General features: G+C 37.7%; 1 protein-coding gene across 1 annotated transcript; it reads left to right on the forward strand.

Moving 5' to 3' along the window:
* The first annotated feature begins 13,317 nt into the window (after positions 1–13,317).
* GIMD1 (GIMAP family P-loop NTPase domain containing 1) lies at positions 13,318–16,714 on the forward strand. Its single transcript, XM_005418169.1, has 3 exons — positions 13,318–13,346; positions 14,658–15,079; positions 16,256–16,714. The coding sequence occupies exons 2-3, from the start codon at positions 14,687–14,689 to the stop codon at positions 16,523–16,525; spliced, it is 663 nt and encodes a 220-aa protein (XP_005418226.1). The 5' UTR covers positions 13,318–13,346; positions 14,658–14,686; the 3' UTR covers positions 16,526–16,714.
* The last annotated feature ends 1,056 nt before the right edge of the window (positions 16,715–17,770 follow it).

Here is a 17,770-nt window from a genome sequence, read left to right on the forward strand (position 1 = left end):
CAGAGCACCATGGAAAGGGCCCTCAGGAAAATGCTTCATGAGCTGAAGCCTCTCAAGGCCTCTCCTCTTCTTCATAGACTGAGCTCCTCTTACAGTGTTGCTCCTCAGAAAATAGGAACAGTAGAATAGGCCAGTATCTGAGCTACCTATAGAGGGAACAAAGCCAGCAGCTGGAATGCAGCAATTCCCAGTAGTTAGAAATTGCTGGAACAAACCCTTTTGTATTAGCAGTTTGTACATGGTCAACAAAATAACAGATTTCATGCAGACAAGTTTCAGTTTTAATTGATAAGTTCTATATTACCTTGAATAATAAGTTATTTATTATTACCCTGATAAGTTATATTTTACCTTGACTACATTCACAATTATTTTGTCCTTGAAATCCTATGATATTGACTCATACCTTTCTGTTTCACGTTGTTTCCTCTGCTCAACTCTACTTTCACTGTCTTGCTTAAGCAATGCCTAATTTGCCAACAGAGGTCAGGGTCTGTTTGCATCCCCTGTGTGTCCATTCATTTCACACAAGGATTCCTATCAACCACATCAGTGCTCTTTAACAAGCAGCCTTGTTTGCTATCTCATGCTATCTCATGGCTTGTAGTTCTGAAATTCCTTGTCTGTTGCTATCTCATGGCTTGTAGTTCTGAAATTTCACCTTTTATTTTAGCTAACTGAAATGAGAGAAATTACTCTTGCCACGCCTGTGCCACTTCTTTTTTGGAGTTCATCTCCCTCTTGAGGAATCTCTTCATTCTGGGAACAGAAACAGGAATTGGTTCAGTTACAAGACATTCCTCTACAGTCAAATTAATGTGAGTTTTCTAGTACCAGCAAATAAAGTATTTACATTCCTTTAAAAACCATTTCATAATGAGCTATGTCCATCCCATTAGTGGCTTCCAGTTGCCCCTGAATTATGGTTCAAGCTAATGTATTGATTTTTTCTTTTGTTTAAAGCACTGCACAAAAACAGGATGTCTTACAAGAACTGGCAGTGAAACCTGTGATCATTAAAAATCCAGTATTACATTTTGCAACATTTTTGATGAATCACTGGATAAATATTTGGCAAAAGCATGAACTCTGCAAGCTTGAATTGACTTTTCTCACCCTATTTTCTTGTCCCTTGATGCTTTGATCTTGTGTAAAAGGAAGAATGGACAATAAAAACACTTAGACAGATATTCTGGTTTCACAGAACATGCCTTTTTAATTTTGACAGTTTTTAATAAGGTTTCTGATTTCTTAAAGAACTGTAAAAAGAGAAACTGTGATATTCCAGAGAAGAAAATAAAGAATAAAAACAAAAGAAAAACATCCAAAAGAGTTAGAAAAGAGATTTTAGGATATTCCAGTTAAAGTTCACAAAAAGAAGTATCTCAATATGTATGTTATGAAATGGATATAGGCTTTATAAAGAATAGCTATAATTATACACTGAAAACAAAGGCTTTTTTATCCTATCATAAAACTACACTTAAATAAAAATATCTCCAATGAATGCAGAAAGATTTTCTGAGGGTAGGGGAGCAAAAATATGAAATATATTAAACAGATGTTAAATAAGATAAACCCAGAAATTAATTTTGAAGTTACAAAAAATGAAAAGACAGCTGAAACTGTTTGTCAAAGAGTTTCTAATTTTCTTAATGAAATAGTTTGGCCTCCAAGTTGTCTATGGGTCCTGATTTTTAATACCTGTCCTTGCGAAAGAATCTTTAGAGAGAAGAAACAGACACACATAGTGATTCATGGTTTTTAAAATGGGACCATTTTTTCTTGGCACCTACATATAACTAAAAATCTTTTAAAAGCACTATAGATACTATCACAAAATGAACAGCATGAGGATAACACTTCATATCTAGCAACTGATGCTCATGTGTCCTCGCAGGTAAGAATCCATGGATTTCTTAGCTGGAGTTGTCAGTCAAGAAACCCAGCAGGGCCAGTGATTTTCCCCAGTGCATATGCAAGATGAAGCTCTTGTGATGTGAGCGGTTTTCTTTGTGACTCGATGTACAACACCTAAAGTTATTCCAAAAAAAGAGCAAATGATCATTTGTAGCAGGGAGTAACTCAACCTCACAAATTGCATTAATCTTAATGAGATATGAGGTAGGGATTGGAGGGATCAGTAGCAGACAGAAGCAACTTCTATTTGCATTGAGAGGAAAAAACTGCATTCATCAGCACACAGAAGTCTCATGACATGAACACAACACTTCTGGTCAATATTGATGGCAACTTTCAGATAGGCAAAGTAGGAACATGGGAAAAATCCTTTCCTTGGGGCCACCAACCAAAATTAAACCCTTGAGTGGAGGAGTCATGAAATGAGAACTTAATAAATAAAAGACAAAATGTTCTTACTTTGGTTTAGAAAGCTGTAAAACTTATCTTTCTTGTCTGCTCTTCTCAGTTACAGAATACCAACACTCCTTGTTCTTTTGTAGGCAGAATATATAATCTAAGAGAAATGAGAACCAAAGAGTGGGAAAAAGGCACTTAAAGATAGTGGCTTTTTATCAGTGACAAAATATTTGTCTCCCCTTTCTTGAGAAGTTTAGAAGAGTGCTGCTTTTTATCCTTTCAATAAATATTTTTCTCTCTCTCTATTCAGACTATTAAAAATAATAAGAGGAATATAATACAACTTTAAATGAGAGTTTATATATCACATGCTTTATGACAGCTGCTTTTATTGCACTTTAGATTAACGAAGCCTTTATGTTGAGACTTTGGAGCTGACCTTACAAAGAAGCAATACCATTAGCCCTGAAGCACATGTTTCCCATTTAATGTTTCTGAGGTAACATTCTTTGTGAAAGTGAGAGAAATGAGAATGCAAACTTGCAGGGAAAATAAAAGTCTGACTGTCCTCCTTTTGAACAGAATTAAAGTCAGTTTGGACACTTGAAAATATGAAGTGAGAGGCCATGGCCTTACAAAGAGTTTCTCAATGTGATCCCAAGAGTTACAATGCTCAGCTTTCCTTTAGTATGCCATAGCTCTTTGTCATTTCCTCTCAAGAGGCTGGACATATTTTGCCATCTCAATTTGAAAAGTGAAAGGTGTCACTTACATCAATGTTATTTCAGTTTTAACCAACACTGCTCCAATGATTTATCAGCGCACCCAACCAAGAGAGCACTATAATAGTTAAAGCAAACAAATCCAACAAAGTTATTTGGGGATATAGCAGAAAGGAATTGGATCTGCCATACCTGAAAGAGCCCTAAGTTACTGTTATGCATGGAAATCAAACTAATCTTCATGATGTTTTACCATTGCCATGTTCCACTGCTTCAGCACAAGAGCAATGCATTTTTTTCCCATCAATAAAACTAACAGTGCCTACCCAGAAGACTTCCATCCTTTTGTTTGATGCCTTCATACATTAAAGTCTGTTCTTCAGCTACTGTCACAGTCAAAATTTTATGCTTCTAACCCTTCTTAAACTCTTTTCAGTCAGTGAATGTGAAAACCTGCAGACTACAGTCTACAAGGTTCAAAGCAAACTCAAGAGAATCTGAAAAACACAGGAAAGAGGTGAACAATGGCAGTTTGGAAATCAGTGTATGCTCTTTGTATTTGGGGCCTTGCCAAAGAAAAGAAAAACCCGAATGCACAAGAAAAGGAGAAAAACTTTGTGATTTGGAGGAGAAGCTGACAAATTCAGCACTAAAATTGTCAGCTATGCCTGTGGCAGCTGGACCAAAGTTCCTATAAAATATGGCCTTACACTCCAAGCAAGCCTCACCTTCTAAATACTTCTGCAAAGGCTTCAAACAGGAATGCTGCAGGATGTTCTGGAGGTGCATCCGGGTTCCAAGAGACTGCCCCTGCATAGGTAACTGGGACCAGTTAAGAATAGAGACATGGGACTTTCTTTTCTTTTCCTGTTAACCTTTTTTTTTTTTTTTTTTTTTTTTTTAAAGAAAGAGACAAAACCATTTGTTTCTTAAATCCATGTTTAAGCGCATAAATTCAAAGTTCGAATTGAAAACTGCTACTTTTCTCTCTTCCTATAGACACTAATTAGAATTCTTGGAGGCTGAGCACTTCTGAAAATTAGTGATGTTATTTTGCACAACAGAAAATGAAGAAGCAGACTGCTTGGAGCATCCCTGTAACACTCTTGTCCTAAGCCTCAGGGATTTCAGCTGCTTTTTGCCCCAGGACCAATATTCTTTTCAGAGAGCTCACTGTAATCTGCACCTTAGTAAAACACCTTTTCCTAATCTTGCAGTGAATATGAACTTACATTTCTGGTATCAGATGCAAACAGACACACAGGTGTCCTAAGGCTTCCATTGGAGTAGAAGTGTACTACAGGAGCCTGTACACTCCTCCAGTTTCCTCTGATATATTTAACTTCTGACTCTAAACTGTTGGTTTCCTGTGTTACACTGATGACATAGCTGCAGTTAAGGGACCCCTATGTCTAAATTTGTCTTTTGGTAAGGTTAGATATGTTCAGATACAAGAAATCTGAAAGATGAAACCCTAGAAATAAAAATCACTCAAGTTCAAGTGCAGACTTAAGTACCTAATATGTCTTACTGAAATGACAGTCTGAATTGCCACATTATCCTTGTACCAAGGTCCAAATAGGCTATTTTCACCACATTACAGTCCAAATTACAATTTACTTTTGTCTATGATTAAATACGAACTCTGGGGAAATCTTCCTTGCCTTTTTCTTTCTCTAATAGCTGGTCTTGATATCATTAAATGGCATAGAACAAGCCAATATTTAGATTTCTGTTCAATTTTCTGTGTTTGGTCATTTTGACTTCATTCTCTTTGATGTCTAGAAAATAACTTTTCTTCAGGCTCTTTGTATTCAAGGGAAAAAAAAAATCTGCAACTCTTTTGGTGTGCTAAGAATAGGCATGGATATGTTGGGACAGGAAATACATACATGCCACTACAATTAAAATAGACTAATTTGTTAGCAATTCCATAATATCCCCCAAATGCAGAAATTCTAAACAGTGTGTAGTCATCTGGGTAACTCCTCTTTTCTGCTGCCAGGCTCCACAAGCCGAGTCTTCCATAACAGTGAATATCACGGGGAGAGACAGCATGACAAATTTTGTGGGCTAATACTGAACACTGCAGCACCAGCCAGCAGGATATAGTGCATATTTTAGACAGTCCCTTAATCTCCCACCTACTAAAGCCGACTCCTTTTTTGCAAGCTCTTTCCATTTTATGATTTCTCAGCTTTCTCTGCATGCTCTCATACATGACCGCCTTTCCTGACACGTTCCCTGGATAATTTCACCACTGAATTCCAGTTGTATGCATGGTAAATAGAGAGCACTTTTTAAAATCAGGCTGGATTTGTCCTCTTGCTAGAATAAGAATTCTCAAAACCAGTCTGAAGTCCCCAACCCTCCAGAAAATAACAGCCAAACAAAGATCGCAAAAAGCAATTTAAGATGCAGCTCTCTGACAGATGTTAAAACCAACACATCTTCTATGTAAATGCAGTAAATTTATATGTATTATCCGTCCATTATTCAAGTCTAAAACAAGAAAAACAAAACCATATTTTCTCTTTACTCCAAGATTATAAATTAAGACACGATAATTGGGTGTTGTGAGGTCACGGAAATGCTAATGGCTGAAAGTTTTTGTTCCAGCATTACAGTTTCTTCTTTTTTTTTAAAGTGAAGCCTTTCTCTCATTTGAGACAAATGCTATTTCTGAAGAAAGAAATGTGGTTGTAAAAAATTACTTGTTTTTTTTTTCATGGGCCTTTGATGATTTTATGCTGACTCTAAAAAGAAGTTTTGTATAATCATAGCTGCAACAATGAATAAGTCCTGTTTGAGCTACAGGGGAGATAATGCAAGAATATAAACTCACTACATAATTTTATTTTCCAATTCAAAACTGAACTTCACTTGCAGCCCTGAATTATTCTTGCTGGTTCACTTAACTGGAAGACAGAACTTCTTGGGACTCACACTTTGGTCTCTGCTATACAGCTGTCCCCTGTACACCTCTGTTCTGAGAAAAGGCTCTGGAACATTGCATGACAGGATTTTATAGCTGAATTTCCACCAGCAGTGCTCCTCTTGCATTGCACTGCAGATGGAATACTCTCATCTCTGCCACAGAAGTTATTCACAGCGTGATGCCACGTTTTAAACTCGTCTCATGGTTTTGTGCAGTTTCATTGTAAAATACATCAGAGGCTTAACTCTTCAGATAAAAAACAGAGCTGAGAACAGGAAGGGGACACAATACTTTCACTTACTTTATCAGAGTGCATGAACCTGACAGTTGGTTAGTGAGGCCATGTAATCATCAGTCTTCCCTTCTGACCCTTTATCCCACTCTGTACAGGGAGCCCAGGTTTGCATCAGGACTGGAAGCACCAGCAAGAAAACTTTTTCCAGGATGCCAGATGTTTGGTAGTGGGGGGAAAAAAGAAAGAAAAAACCAACAACCTAAAAATTTTCTTTTGAGGTGGAGAGGCCGCTGTCAACTACAGAATCAAATGCACAAAAGTTGCACCCATCTCTTTCTGACAGGAAAGACCATCACGCGAAGAAGGAAACAAGCCAAGTCTAGATGCAAAGGGAAGCAGGTGAAAGGAGGAGGGGGCCATAGCAAGACTTTGAGGACCTAAATACATTTAATTTATAGTGGCAAACTGGTTTGTAGACCTCAAGAAAAAAAATACAAAAAACAAACAAACAAGCAACAACAACAACAACAACAAACACTGAAAAAAACCACAAAAAATCCCCACCAAAATAAAAAAACAATGTCAGACTTCTGAAAACTTTCTTCTAGTCCATATTTGTTTCTTTGTGTACCAGTTTTACCTTTAAAATTTCCAGTCTAAGTTTTGGTGACTTAACAAAAGGTGTAGGATGTCAGGAGGCTCAGGGTTCACATTTTCTGTGTGCCATGTGGAGTGCTGGACCTGGGCTACCTTATCTGAGGATACTCAGCAGAAGGCTTCCACTGTGTGCAGATCAGATGAAGTCTGGCAAGCACTGATATAAAACCATGGAGAAACTCAGGGAAAAGTCCAATCATCCTGCAACTTCTCAGGCCTCTGCTGTATCTGAAGCTCAGGTGTGACTTCCATTGCTCCTAGTTGTGCCAGTGCCCTCTGTACATAGGCTTCAGGTCTGCAGCATTTGGACAGACCCATTTCTCTATACCTACAAAACCTTAATTTCAGGGGAGTGAGCTGTGATGCAGCTCTGTGTTTTCCATCAACAGCAAATTCCAGCCACTGAATAAGGCAATGGTCTGTCACACTTCAAGGACTGAAAGATCCTAGACACATTCCACAATTTATAGAGGTAACACATTCCTGAATACAGCACATTACAGATGCTACAACACACACAGCATTGAAGAGAGGAAGCATTCTTATTTCTTATATTCTTTCCACTGTGAAAGGTAGGTAGGGATTTTTATTCCTTTTGTTTCCTCATGCAGAAAACACATCAATTTGAAAGCTGCAACTTCACAGTATTTTGTGACAGTTAATATTAGAAAGTTACAAGCATTGAAGTTAATTACCAAGCGTGGCAGTCTCAGTCCCAAACCACATACCAGCTCTGTAGCCATGTGCTTTGTGCCCCTGATTAGAATTTTAATAATGTATCTACAGCAATTTCACTTTTCCAAACAAGTCTGTTGCCAAAGCAAGCCACATTGTCTTCTAAGACGACTTTTACAGGATAATTCTGACATCACATGTTCAGTGGCTTGACAGCATTACATATATTGAAAGTTGATCTCAGATTCAGCTTGTTTGAAATGTTTTAAAATAGGAAAAAAAGCATCTGTGCAGGTTTGATGTCCACAAGTATCATGATTATAAAAATCAAGAAGTGTAGTATTTCTAATTAATAATCCACTTTCTTAGACTTGTATTTCTAAGAAATGCTCTTTGCTATTCAGCACGTTGCCTCCAAAGTGTAGGTATACAAAGAGAAGACAGGAGAGATTTGGAATCAGCATAAAATATAAAAATACCAAGTTGCTCTCTATTGTGTATTTTAAGAGAAGTCCTCAACCTATGTTGTATCTATAGAAATATTAACACCCTAGAAAACCTGGAAAACTTATTCCTTATATAAAGGAACTGAGTAATGAATCTGTCCTGAATACACACAGATACCCATGTTATTGCGTAGAAATATGTCATTTTTACACATCCTTAAGTTGAAACTTTGTAAGATTCATATTACTGGCACTCTATGAAATACCTCTTAAGGATTAGAGTGCATAAGAGTAACAGTGTGACCAGTTCAACTCTGTGCATCAGTACAACTTCTGTGCATACTCGTGTTACAACGATTATAGCCTTTCCAGGCATCATGAGAATATTTTTGGAAAGTATGTCTTCAGTCCCTATAGAGCATCATACAATATGATAAAAACACTTTTTTTTTTCTTTTTAATGCAAGAAATGCTGTTATTGCTGTACAGAAATCTGTTCCCATCAGTTAAATCACTCCCACTACACATTTTCAAAAGAGGTGGATACTCCCAGTATTATTTAGATGAGGAAACTGAGAAACTGTGCAGCTTCTCAGAATTAGGGAATGAGTGTTACAGAAATAACAGCCAGATCTGGGTTTCCTGAGCTTCCAAATATGTTCACTGTTCACAGGACTTTTGTCTCAGGGGCAAAATGCTTTTACACATGGACACATTTTGAGGCTAAGCACGAGAAAGTGAATGAGTCTGGTATCCTGACTCATGTGGTCTCAACAGGAGATGTATGAGGCAAGTCACAGAATTCACCCAACTAAGTATGTACAAGGAAAAAAAGGAGAAAAAGGATTCTTAAGTCTGTATTTTCATTCTTTCTGATTATTGCTTCTTTCCCAAATATGTGCCTTTGAATCAACAGTTTATTAATTTGGTTTGTTGGTGGTGATTTTATTGTTGTTGCTTTTAAATATTATTTATATGTGTGTCGTCTTCCTTGCAATATCACCTTAATTTCTTGGCCTATTTTCCATTTTTCTCATGAAGTCATGAACACACACAAACATGCCAGCCTTGTGGCACTGTCATATAGCCAGAACTGTGCACTAGGGACTTATGCCCAACCTTTATATTTTGGAAAGCATTTTGTGGCAACGCAGGTGAAAATAAAGTAGTTGAAATATCTCTAAGTAACCTGATCAAGAGACAGCATAGCACAACTTGGTGTATTAAAAACATTCCTTGCATATTAAAAACAAAATTGAGATGGTGCCATGGGCAAAATCATCACTTAAATGATGGAGAAGGTGGGATTTGTTAAGAGAATTAAGAAGCTGGTAGCCTGCAGCAGTAAGTGACATGCCCTACTTTACGTTGCATTCCCCATATTTTGAAAAGCCATGTCACACCAAACCACACTAACACGAAGATACTCTGTTCCTGTGGCTTGTTCCAGTGCTGTTCGGAGCACATGGAGAAGCAGAGTGCTTAGAGGATTATCATTCCTGCCAGCACAAGGAATTCCTGCACTACTTCCACAGCAGAGTCTTACCAGATGAGCATGTCAAATACGCTGCATTCTAATCTGAAGTTGCCTATTATTTGCAACAGAAAGACAAAGATACCTTGTGGATCTTAGTGATTGCTTTGGAGAATAGAGAGGAGAAAAAAAAGTCCAGCTGATGTTTTTTTCCTTGCTCTGATAGGTCTGTTTGGGTTTTTTTCAAGCACAAAGTGACTCCTTGATCTGCCTTTCTGCCAGCAGTATTTGCCCTGAACCCATAATCCACTGTAAGAAGTACAGTGGGAACCCAAGGAGCTGCTTCCACAGTTGTACAAACAGACAGCACCCAAAAGCTGGTGCAATTTCAACTTTATTCTGCAGCTACATCCCACCTCCTTTCCCCTTAGCAATGCCAATGTAGAGGCACACAACCTACATAGCCACCTACACTGCAAAAAGAAACATGATCTTGTAGACTGCTGATAATAGATTACTTATGTTTAAAAATACCAAGAATACTAAGGATTGCATTAAGCAAGGGAAAAAAACCAATCATCTGTTTTAAGGAACCTTTCGTGTACTTAGTATGTGTCTTCCTTTGGAATCAGAAGATTTTTTTGTGAATGAAGTCCAAAAGGAGAAGAACACCACTAAATCTGTCCTATTTCTCTCTCAGCAGTGATGTCCTTGCTGTTTCTTAGAATTTACACATCTAACAGAACTGAAGCCACACTGACTATGTGGACTGCATACCTTCCTGGATTTCTCATGTTGCTTGGGCAGGCTACGAGCCTGTCTTTGTGTGTGGCAATCCATAAAATGGCCTCACTGGGTTTCCTCTAAGTAAGAGAAATTCATCAAAGCACATCTTAAATTACTTATTATGGCATCATCTTAGGCTAAAATGAGAGCCCACATCAGGAAAGAAGCTGTTAGGGATGGGAAGGCGTGGGAACTGAAAGATGACACATGGTAAGAGATACCATGTGCCTAAAGAGAAACTGCTCTTTTGGTTTTACAAGATCTAGCCTGCTTGGTATACCCTAAGAAGCACCACGGAGAGCTTGTTTAGGGTGTGTGCAAACAAACTGAGCGATCACAGGGACTACAACAGAACAGCAGCTGACACACTAATGTGATTAAAATGCAACTCTAGTTAACTCTATAGATACAAAACTAGTGGCTACTTGCAAAGTATTTTAGCCTTGCTTTATTCAAAGTCAAATAAAGATGCTAGATACACAAATGATCCTTATGTTCAATTAGAGTAAGGATTTTACTACCTTAGATTCCTGACAATTTCTTACTAGACTTGGTATTTCCATGGAAGCAGTACAAGGCTGCCTTTATCCGTTGCAGGAACCCTTTCTGCCTGCCAATCTGTAACAGGCACAGTTTTGATTTTCTCTTTGCCATTTCAAAATAAAGAAATACAAAAACAATGCAAACAAAAAAGATAGGCCACCCACCGGAAGTAAGCAGTGCTAAAAAGCATCCTAGGCAACTTTACTGTTCTCTGTACAAGATGATGTTCTGGCAGTAGATTTTATGATCTTATATCTAAAGCCTCATAATAATTGTCACTGATTCAACTTAAAAGCTAGTGAAAACAAAACACCTTGATTTTCAAGAGTCATGTAGGGAACAGTGAATAACACTTCAGTTTCTTTTTTACATTTCTTATCTCAGGAGATGCTTGAAGAGTCCTGTAATGATCCCATGTTTTCTAATGCTGCAGCTCATTTCTGATCTGGTATTTTATTTCAGCATAGGACTGCAAAGCAAGGGGACCCCAGCAGTTTTACAGTACCTGTGGAGCAGGCTGATACTGCCACCTTGGGGAGGACTTTTTCCACGTTTGAGGAGCCCGTGCAAGTGTCATGTAAATCAGTTTGATTTTTCCCAGTCATAATCCTCCCAAGAAGACAACTTTTTAAAATCCTCTGCCTGTGCAGTTGTAAGACCTTTCAAATGTGTTCCAACTTGGATTGTATTCCATTCACAAATAATACTGGCAAGAAATGCTTTTTTTTAAATTTAGCCAAGTTTTAGAGCTCGTTCAGGTAGTGCATCTTTTTTGCCACTCTCAACTTTACAGCCATCTTGCCCTTATAAAAGCCCATCCAGCTGGGCAAGCTGTATTTTGCATACAACACTCCCCTGCTTCTGGTATTCTAGTTTTTATGGTAGTCTAAATCCTTGTCCCTGCCAGCTAAAATTATCTAGTTGGATGTGACTGCTAGGACATATGTGACCTCAGATGTCATAAGGGGCATTACTGTGCAAAGGAGCAGTCCAATGAAAAACACAGATCTAGACTGGCAATTTAACCAAAGTCAAGATCCATAACTTTATGAGACTCATCTACCCTTTTGCTTTGCAACTGAGTGACTCCTCATCCAATACAATACTTTGAGTTTGTATTCACCAGCATGCGGAGGACCTTGCCATACACTTTATATATAGATGTGCCTTGAGACACAAAGGCTGCGCACAGCACAGAGCTCTAAGACAGTGGGAACCATGAGAAGTTGCCTCAGGTACACACAAAGTACAGGGACAGCTTTTATGTCTGGCTTCTCACTAGAAGAGGCAGGCCTAAGAACACTTGAAAAACATTCAGTAACAAAGTTTTTTCCATGGTCACCTTCAGCCAAGTAACCCAAATGATGAACTCATCCATGACTCACAATGTGAATTGACAGGAGGAGCTCCCACCTTCTGCCAGAGCACTGGCTGTGCTCATGGCTCCACAGCAGGACACAACGGGCTTTTAGAGGAACTGCAGCCCCCCTTCACTGCTGTGGCTGGCAGGAACAGCAGTAACGTGGTAAACCAACACTTACAAGCTCCCACACTGAGCTACACCTCGGATCACAATGTCCCCAGCCAGGACTGGGCTCTGGAAAGTACATTCCTCTTTTCCTGCCACCACAAACAGGTTACACACCAGATTCGTGTTTGTACTGACAAGTATCTCAATACACTTAGAGTAAACTTCTGCCTGCACCCCTGGGATTTACAGAGAGATGGCTGATCACTGTAAACAGACAGGACAGGCTCATCCACTCTCCCATTCTAAAACTACAGCCTGGTCATTAAATCGCAAATTTGCGTTTATTTTCTCACTAGTTACTTTCCCACTTGTGGAAAATTGGAAAAAAACAAGTGATAGGTCCTTCTGGACAATCTTCTGTTTCTGGTTTGAATGCTACTATAGCATGGCAAATAATGATGCTTGCAAGAAAAATTATTAGGCTAACAGTCATTAGCTAATGCATACCACGGGCAGTTCTGCAAGAAGTCTTCAGTTTTCTTCCTGGTTCACAGATAATTTCTGTATTTTAATATATTTGTTATTATTTTAATCCATCTTTGTTAAGCAAACATCTTCATATCTGCAAATGATTTACACTGTGCTATGAAAATATTGTAATTAGTAATTCATTGCAAAAATAAGAGAGTTGATTTCCTATTCATATGCACATATAAAGACACATTCAAGAACTCGCAATACAAAGGAATCCCACCACTACATTTATCATTTGCACATTTAACTGCTGGTGGAATTAATTTACTTTTAAAAATATCAACATCGTGCAATCACTTAAGTGACTTCAAAAACAGTATTTGCAGCTGAGTTACAAAAATTCTACTGTGCCAATTACTGACCAAACATATGCAATTGAATGAGGAGCTATCAGTAATAAATTAACCAGATTATTGTGTACGTAACAGTCTCAGCGTGGTACGGGGCTGCTGTTAGTTTCAAAGTTCACATATGAGCTTCTTTCTATACTGCACATTTGGTTTATGAATGAAGCCTGAATGAAAGAAGAAATTAAGGGAAAATAAGGTAAGTGACCCAAAATGAAACTAATCTAAGTATTTAAGGGTAGACTGCTTACAGGGAAAAAACACCAAATCTTTGATTATGATTTAAAAAAGGAATGGATGAATCCATGTCCACTACTTCCTATTATTATGCGACAAGTGTACAATGCATATCTAGACTGATAAATAACTGAAGACAACCATTTCATAACATATATTTCTTAAAAGGAAATTGATCATTGAAAAATCAAAAAAAAACCTCACTGTGAATCCAGTAAAGAAGATTTATCATATACATATTCAATGCTGACTATAACAAAATCAGTATGTTACTAGCTCTTGCATCTTTGGTGTTGTACTGAAGTAATTTCAACATATTCATTTAAGGCATGGAATTTATATGAGAGAGAAAAATTAAACTGAACAGCAAGAACCTAAATAATTAATCGGAAGAAATCCCTGTTTGAAATTATCCATGGCCTCTCAATGAGTACCTAAACATAGTATCTTAAAACAAACAAAAAAAAATTTTTTCTGAAGTTCACAAGTCACAGAAACTTAAAATCCACTATATGCCAGTATGGTCCTACCTTCTCAAACATGTCTCAATTTATTTAAATAAGAAGTTTTCCTGTTAGACGATCAGCACACACCCAAACCCCTTCAGATACTGGGTTACAGAAAAGTACAAAGAGAATGAGAGGTCTTGTTTATGAACAAATAGAGTAACTGGAAATGATCCCAAGCCAGCTTCCTCTCTCTATCCACCAGTCCATGTTTTTCTTTTCTGCTTACTGCGCTAGTAAGTTGTTTTAGTATACATTTCCAAAATCTCATTTTCATGAGATTGGCTATTTCAGCTCTCCTCTTTTTTTTTTAATTGACGTATTTTTCTGCATCAGAAAGCCCTTTCAGACTACTGTCTATTTCGACATCAGTAGTAGTTGATGAAAAACATATTTTAAGCTGTGAAAAAGTGCTCCCTTAAAATCTACTTCTCCTTGATTATTCTTTTTCCTAAAGCAAGTAAATATTTACATCCTAAAAGACTGTCACTTAGTAACAGCAGCACCTATTTGTCACAATTCTTTTCTTCCTTCCCTGGTTTGCCTCCTTTTCCTAACCTACTACTGTCCCAGAATGGCAACAGTGTGTTGCCCAACTCCTCCCCTCTCTGTTGCCTCTCCACAACATTATTGCTTCTTCCTAAAACTCTTTTTTACATTTCAGGCAGGGAAAAACACTCAAAAGACATTGAATATTGGAAATTCTTGCCTCTTCTTCCCCCCACCCCCCGAAGCTGTCTGAAGCACCTAATGTTATTTGTACTTAGTGACAGGTTTGTGGATAAAAACACTGACAATGGCAGACAGCAATGAGATGACTATCAACCTTGTTGTGCTTGGAAAGACTCAGACTGGCAAAAGTGCTACTGGGAACAGCCTGTTGGGCAGTGCAGACTTCGAGAGCCGTCTCTGTCCCAGCTCTGTGACCACGTGCTGCAGCCTGGGACGCAGCGGCCGCATTTCGGGGCTCATCCGGAGGAACGGCTGCGAGTCAGCTCTGCGTGTCAGAGTGCTGGACACCCCCAGCTACCCTCACAGTGCCCTGAGCAAACAGCAAGTGAGGGACACCGTGAGAGCAGCCCTGGCTCAGCACTTTGGGGAGCAAGGCCTGCACTTGGCCCTCTTGGTCGTCAGGGCTGACCTGCCTCTGTGTCCAGATGAAAGCCATGACACAGTTCAGCTCATCCAGGTAACAAAACAAAAAAAATAGAAGTCTTTGCCCTAATGGCAACTCTTTCATCTTCAGGTGACAATAGCTATGGAAGAGTTGACTCATCCATAAAAGAAAAGTGAAATATTTTTTTCCAACAGCCTAATGAATTGTGAGTGGCAGACACTAATTTCAGAACAAAGATTGTAATTGATTTTGAGTCCTCAGCAAATCAAAGCTCTCTCCTCTCTTTCTGAAACTGGTAACTCAACACTTCCTTGGGCAGCTTAAAGGAAAATTTTGTATGTGCTTGGTATTTTTCATCCCTGGGGTCTAAAACAGATTAATCACTATTAATACACCAGGTGTTTTTGACACCCCACTTACCTTGGAAGTAAGCAGACATATCCTTTAAAGTAGTTTTATATACCTTAGCATTTAGGTTACAGAGTTAAGATCACTGCAGTGTCCTTTATCACCACGGTAGGCTTCTTGTCATATACAGGAGTTAGCAGGATTGCCCCAAAGTCGTAATTCCATTTCCACCTGTAAATTAAAGCCCAACCTCTCTTATTCCTATTAAAATTTTCTGTACTTTCTGAAAGAAAAACAGCTTGTTCTCTCCATTCTCCTCCATCAGATAAATCACAGAAGCTGAAGAAAAGCTCTCTGGCCCATTATTTAAGGTGTTGCATTTGATTTGTGTTTTTCCTGAATTGCTGAGAATAGCTGAGTTTTATGGATCACAGTTGGAACTGAAGTTGATGCTACATAGAAATTCATCATTTATTTTTTCAACAAAAGGTGCTTCAGCGTTTTCAAAAACTTTTTTTTGAAGAGCTCTAAACAGTGTGGCAATATGAATATGTGGCAACTACTGATTTCAAACTAATGTGTGACATGGCCAAACAACCATTTTTCCTTACTTACGTGAACATTTTTTAACTGGAGACATTCTGTTAACATCTGTAGCCAGGGAATAGAGACCTGCTAGTACTGCATGACCACATATTTCCACTGAAAGTGGATGCCAGTGCCTCAGAAAGGTGAAAAAAGACCCAGAAATTTCAGCAACTCTGATAACATGAACTGGATTACTGCCAGGGGAAAAAAAAAAACATACAAGTAAATGGTCTGGTAATGTACTAAGCATATGAAATGGGAGTGGGGAAAAGAAATAAGAGATAACTAGTTAAAATTTGCTTTTCATTACAGGAATTTCTGGGTCCCACGTGGAAGAATTTCACTGCAGTCCTACTTACTCATGCAGACAAGGCACAAGAGGCTGGATACAGTGAGGAAACATATTTGCAGAGCGCCTCAAGTACCCTGTTGTCACTTTTGAGCTCAGTACAGCATAAATACATCTTCCTAGACAACCACAACAGCATAATTAGAGAGGAAAGAAATACTGTCTTAAGAAAGCTCTTGAATTTCATACAAAGAAATAATTATCAAGTACTACTTAAACACAGCAAGGAATAAAATTAGCTTTAAGATGCTCACTTGTCTATTTTCTACAGTAGGTAGCATCTAACAGAAATAAAAGAGTAAAAGCCATCAACTGAAAAACTCCACATCCATACCAAACATCTTTGAACACACAATTACAAATATCTCTTTAGCTTATCAAACTATTTGCCTTCCACAGAGGACCTCACACTACTGCATTCAAAATCTAGATTTAGCCACAAAATCAGACAAGCTAGTGATCCAAAATCATGCTCCTAATGTGTGTGTAGTTGCAAATGGGATTTTGCACTACACCAGACTGTATATTCCAGTTCATGCAGAATACAGATCTGGAAAAATAAAATAAAATTTAAAAAGAAAAAAAAGAAAAAAAAAGTAAAAAATGCATGAGATGAGTTAAGACTCAGGAGGCCTCTTTGCTCAATTCTTCAAGTCTTCAGAAGTTCCTCTGAACTTCCATTTCTAAAAAGAGCTTTCCAGTACTAAAAGCTAAGATTTATCTGTTGTAAAAATATTGCCTACCATGATTCAAGATTAGTTATAACTGAGTTCTTGAACTACAATGATTTTATTTAATAAGACATTATAGCATATACAGTTTACAAGGCAGATAAAATGGCTTCCATGTGCTTAATACTATTCAGCACATTTAAAAGAACTAATTACTATTACTTATTGCCAGATGCATGAAAAACTAAAAGTTTACAGGCACAAACAAAACTCATTCAAAAAAAAATCTGTTCATATCCTCTTTATGCATGTTCCTTTTAATTTTATATCACTGTCATTTTGTTTTCTCTCCACTTACTGGATGAAGTTCAAAGCCTGCAAAATTTAGAAAGGCTCAAGTTTGTTTTTAATTTTAGTATTTAAAATAGTATTTACTGTTTCAATGGTTGTACAGCAACAATTTAATATTATATGCAAAAATATCTGAATTATCTCTATATAGCTACTTAAAAGAGTTATTGAAAATGGATCCAAAATACTTATTTTCATATTACTGAAAGTAAGGAATTAAAAGAATGATTTTGAGGCTAATAGCCTAGCAAGAGGACTACTTGTACAACATTACTATGAAATAATTCTAACTCTAAAAATTGAAGAAGCTATTTCTGTTAAAACCAAAGCACTTTTTGTACAAAACATCATTGCATAAAAGCACATTAAAACCAAACCAAAAAATCAATTCATTTTATACCTGTTTGAGCACTGGAAACAGAATTTTTTTTGGTTTGGTTGCTTTTTGGGTTTTTT

This window comes from Geospiza fortis, unplaced genomic scaffold (assembly GCF_000277835.1).
Source record: "Geospiza fortis unplaced genomic scaffold, GeoFor_1.0 scaffold11, whole genome shotgun sequence".
NCBI classification, from domain to species: Eukaryota; Metazoa; Chordata; class Aves; order Passeriformes; family Thraupidae; genus Geospiza; species Geospiza fortis.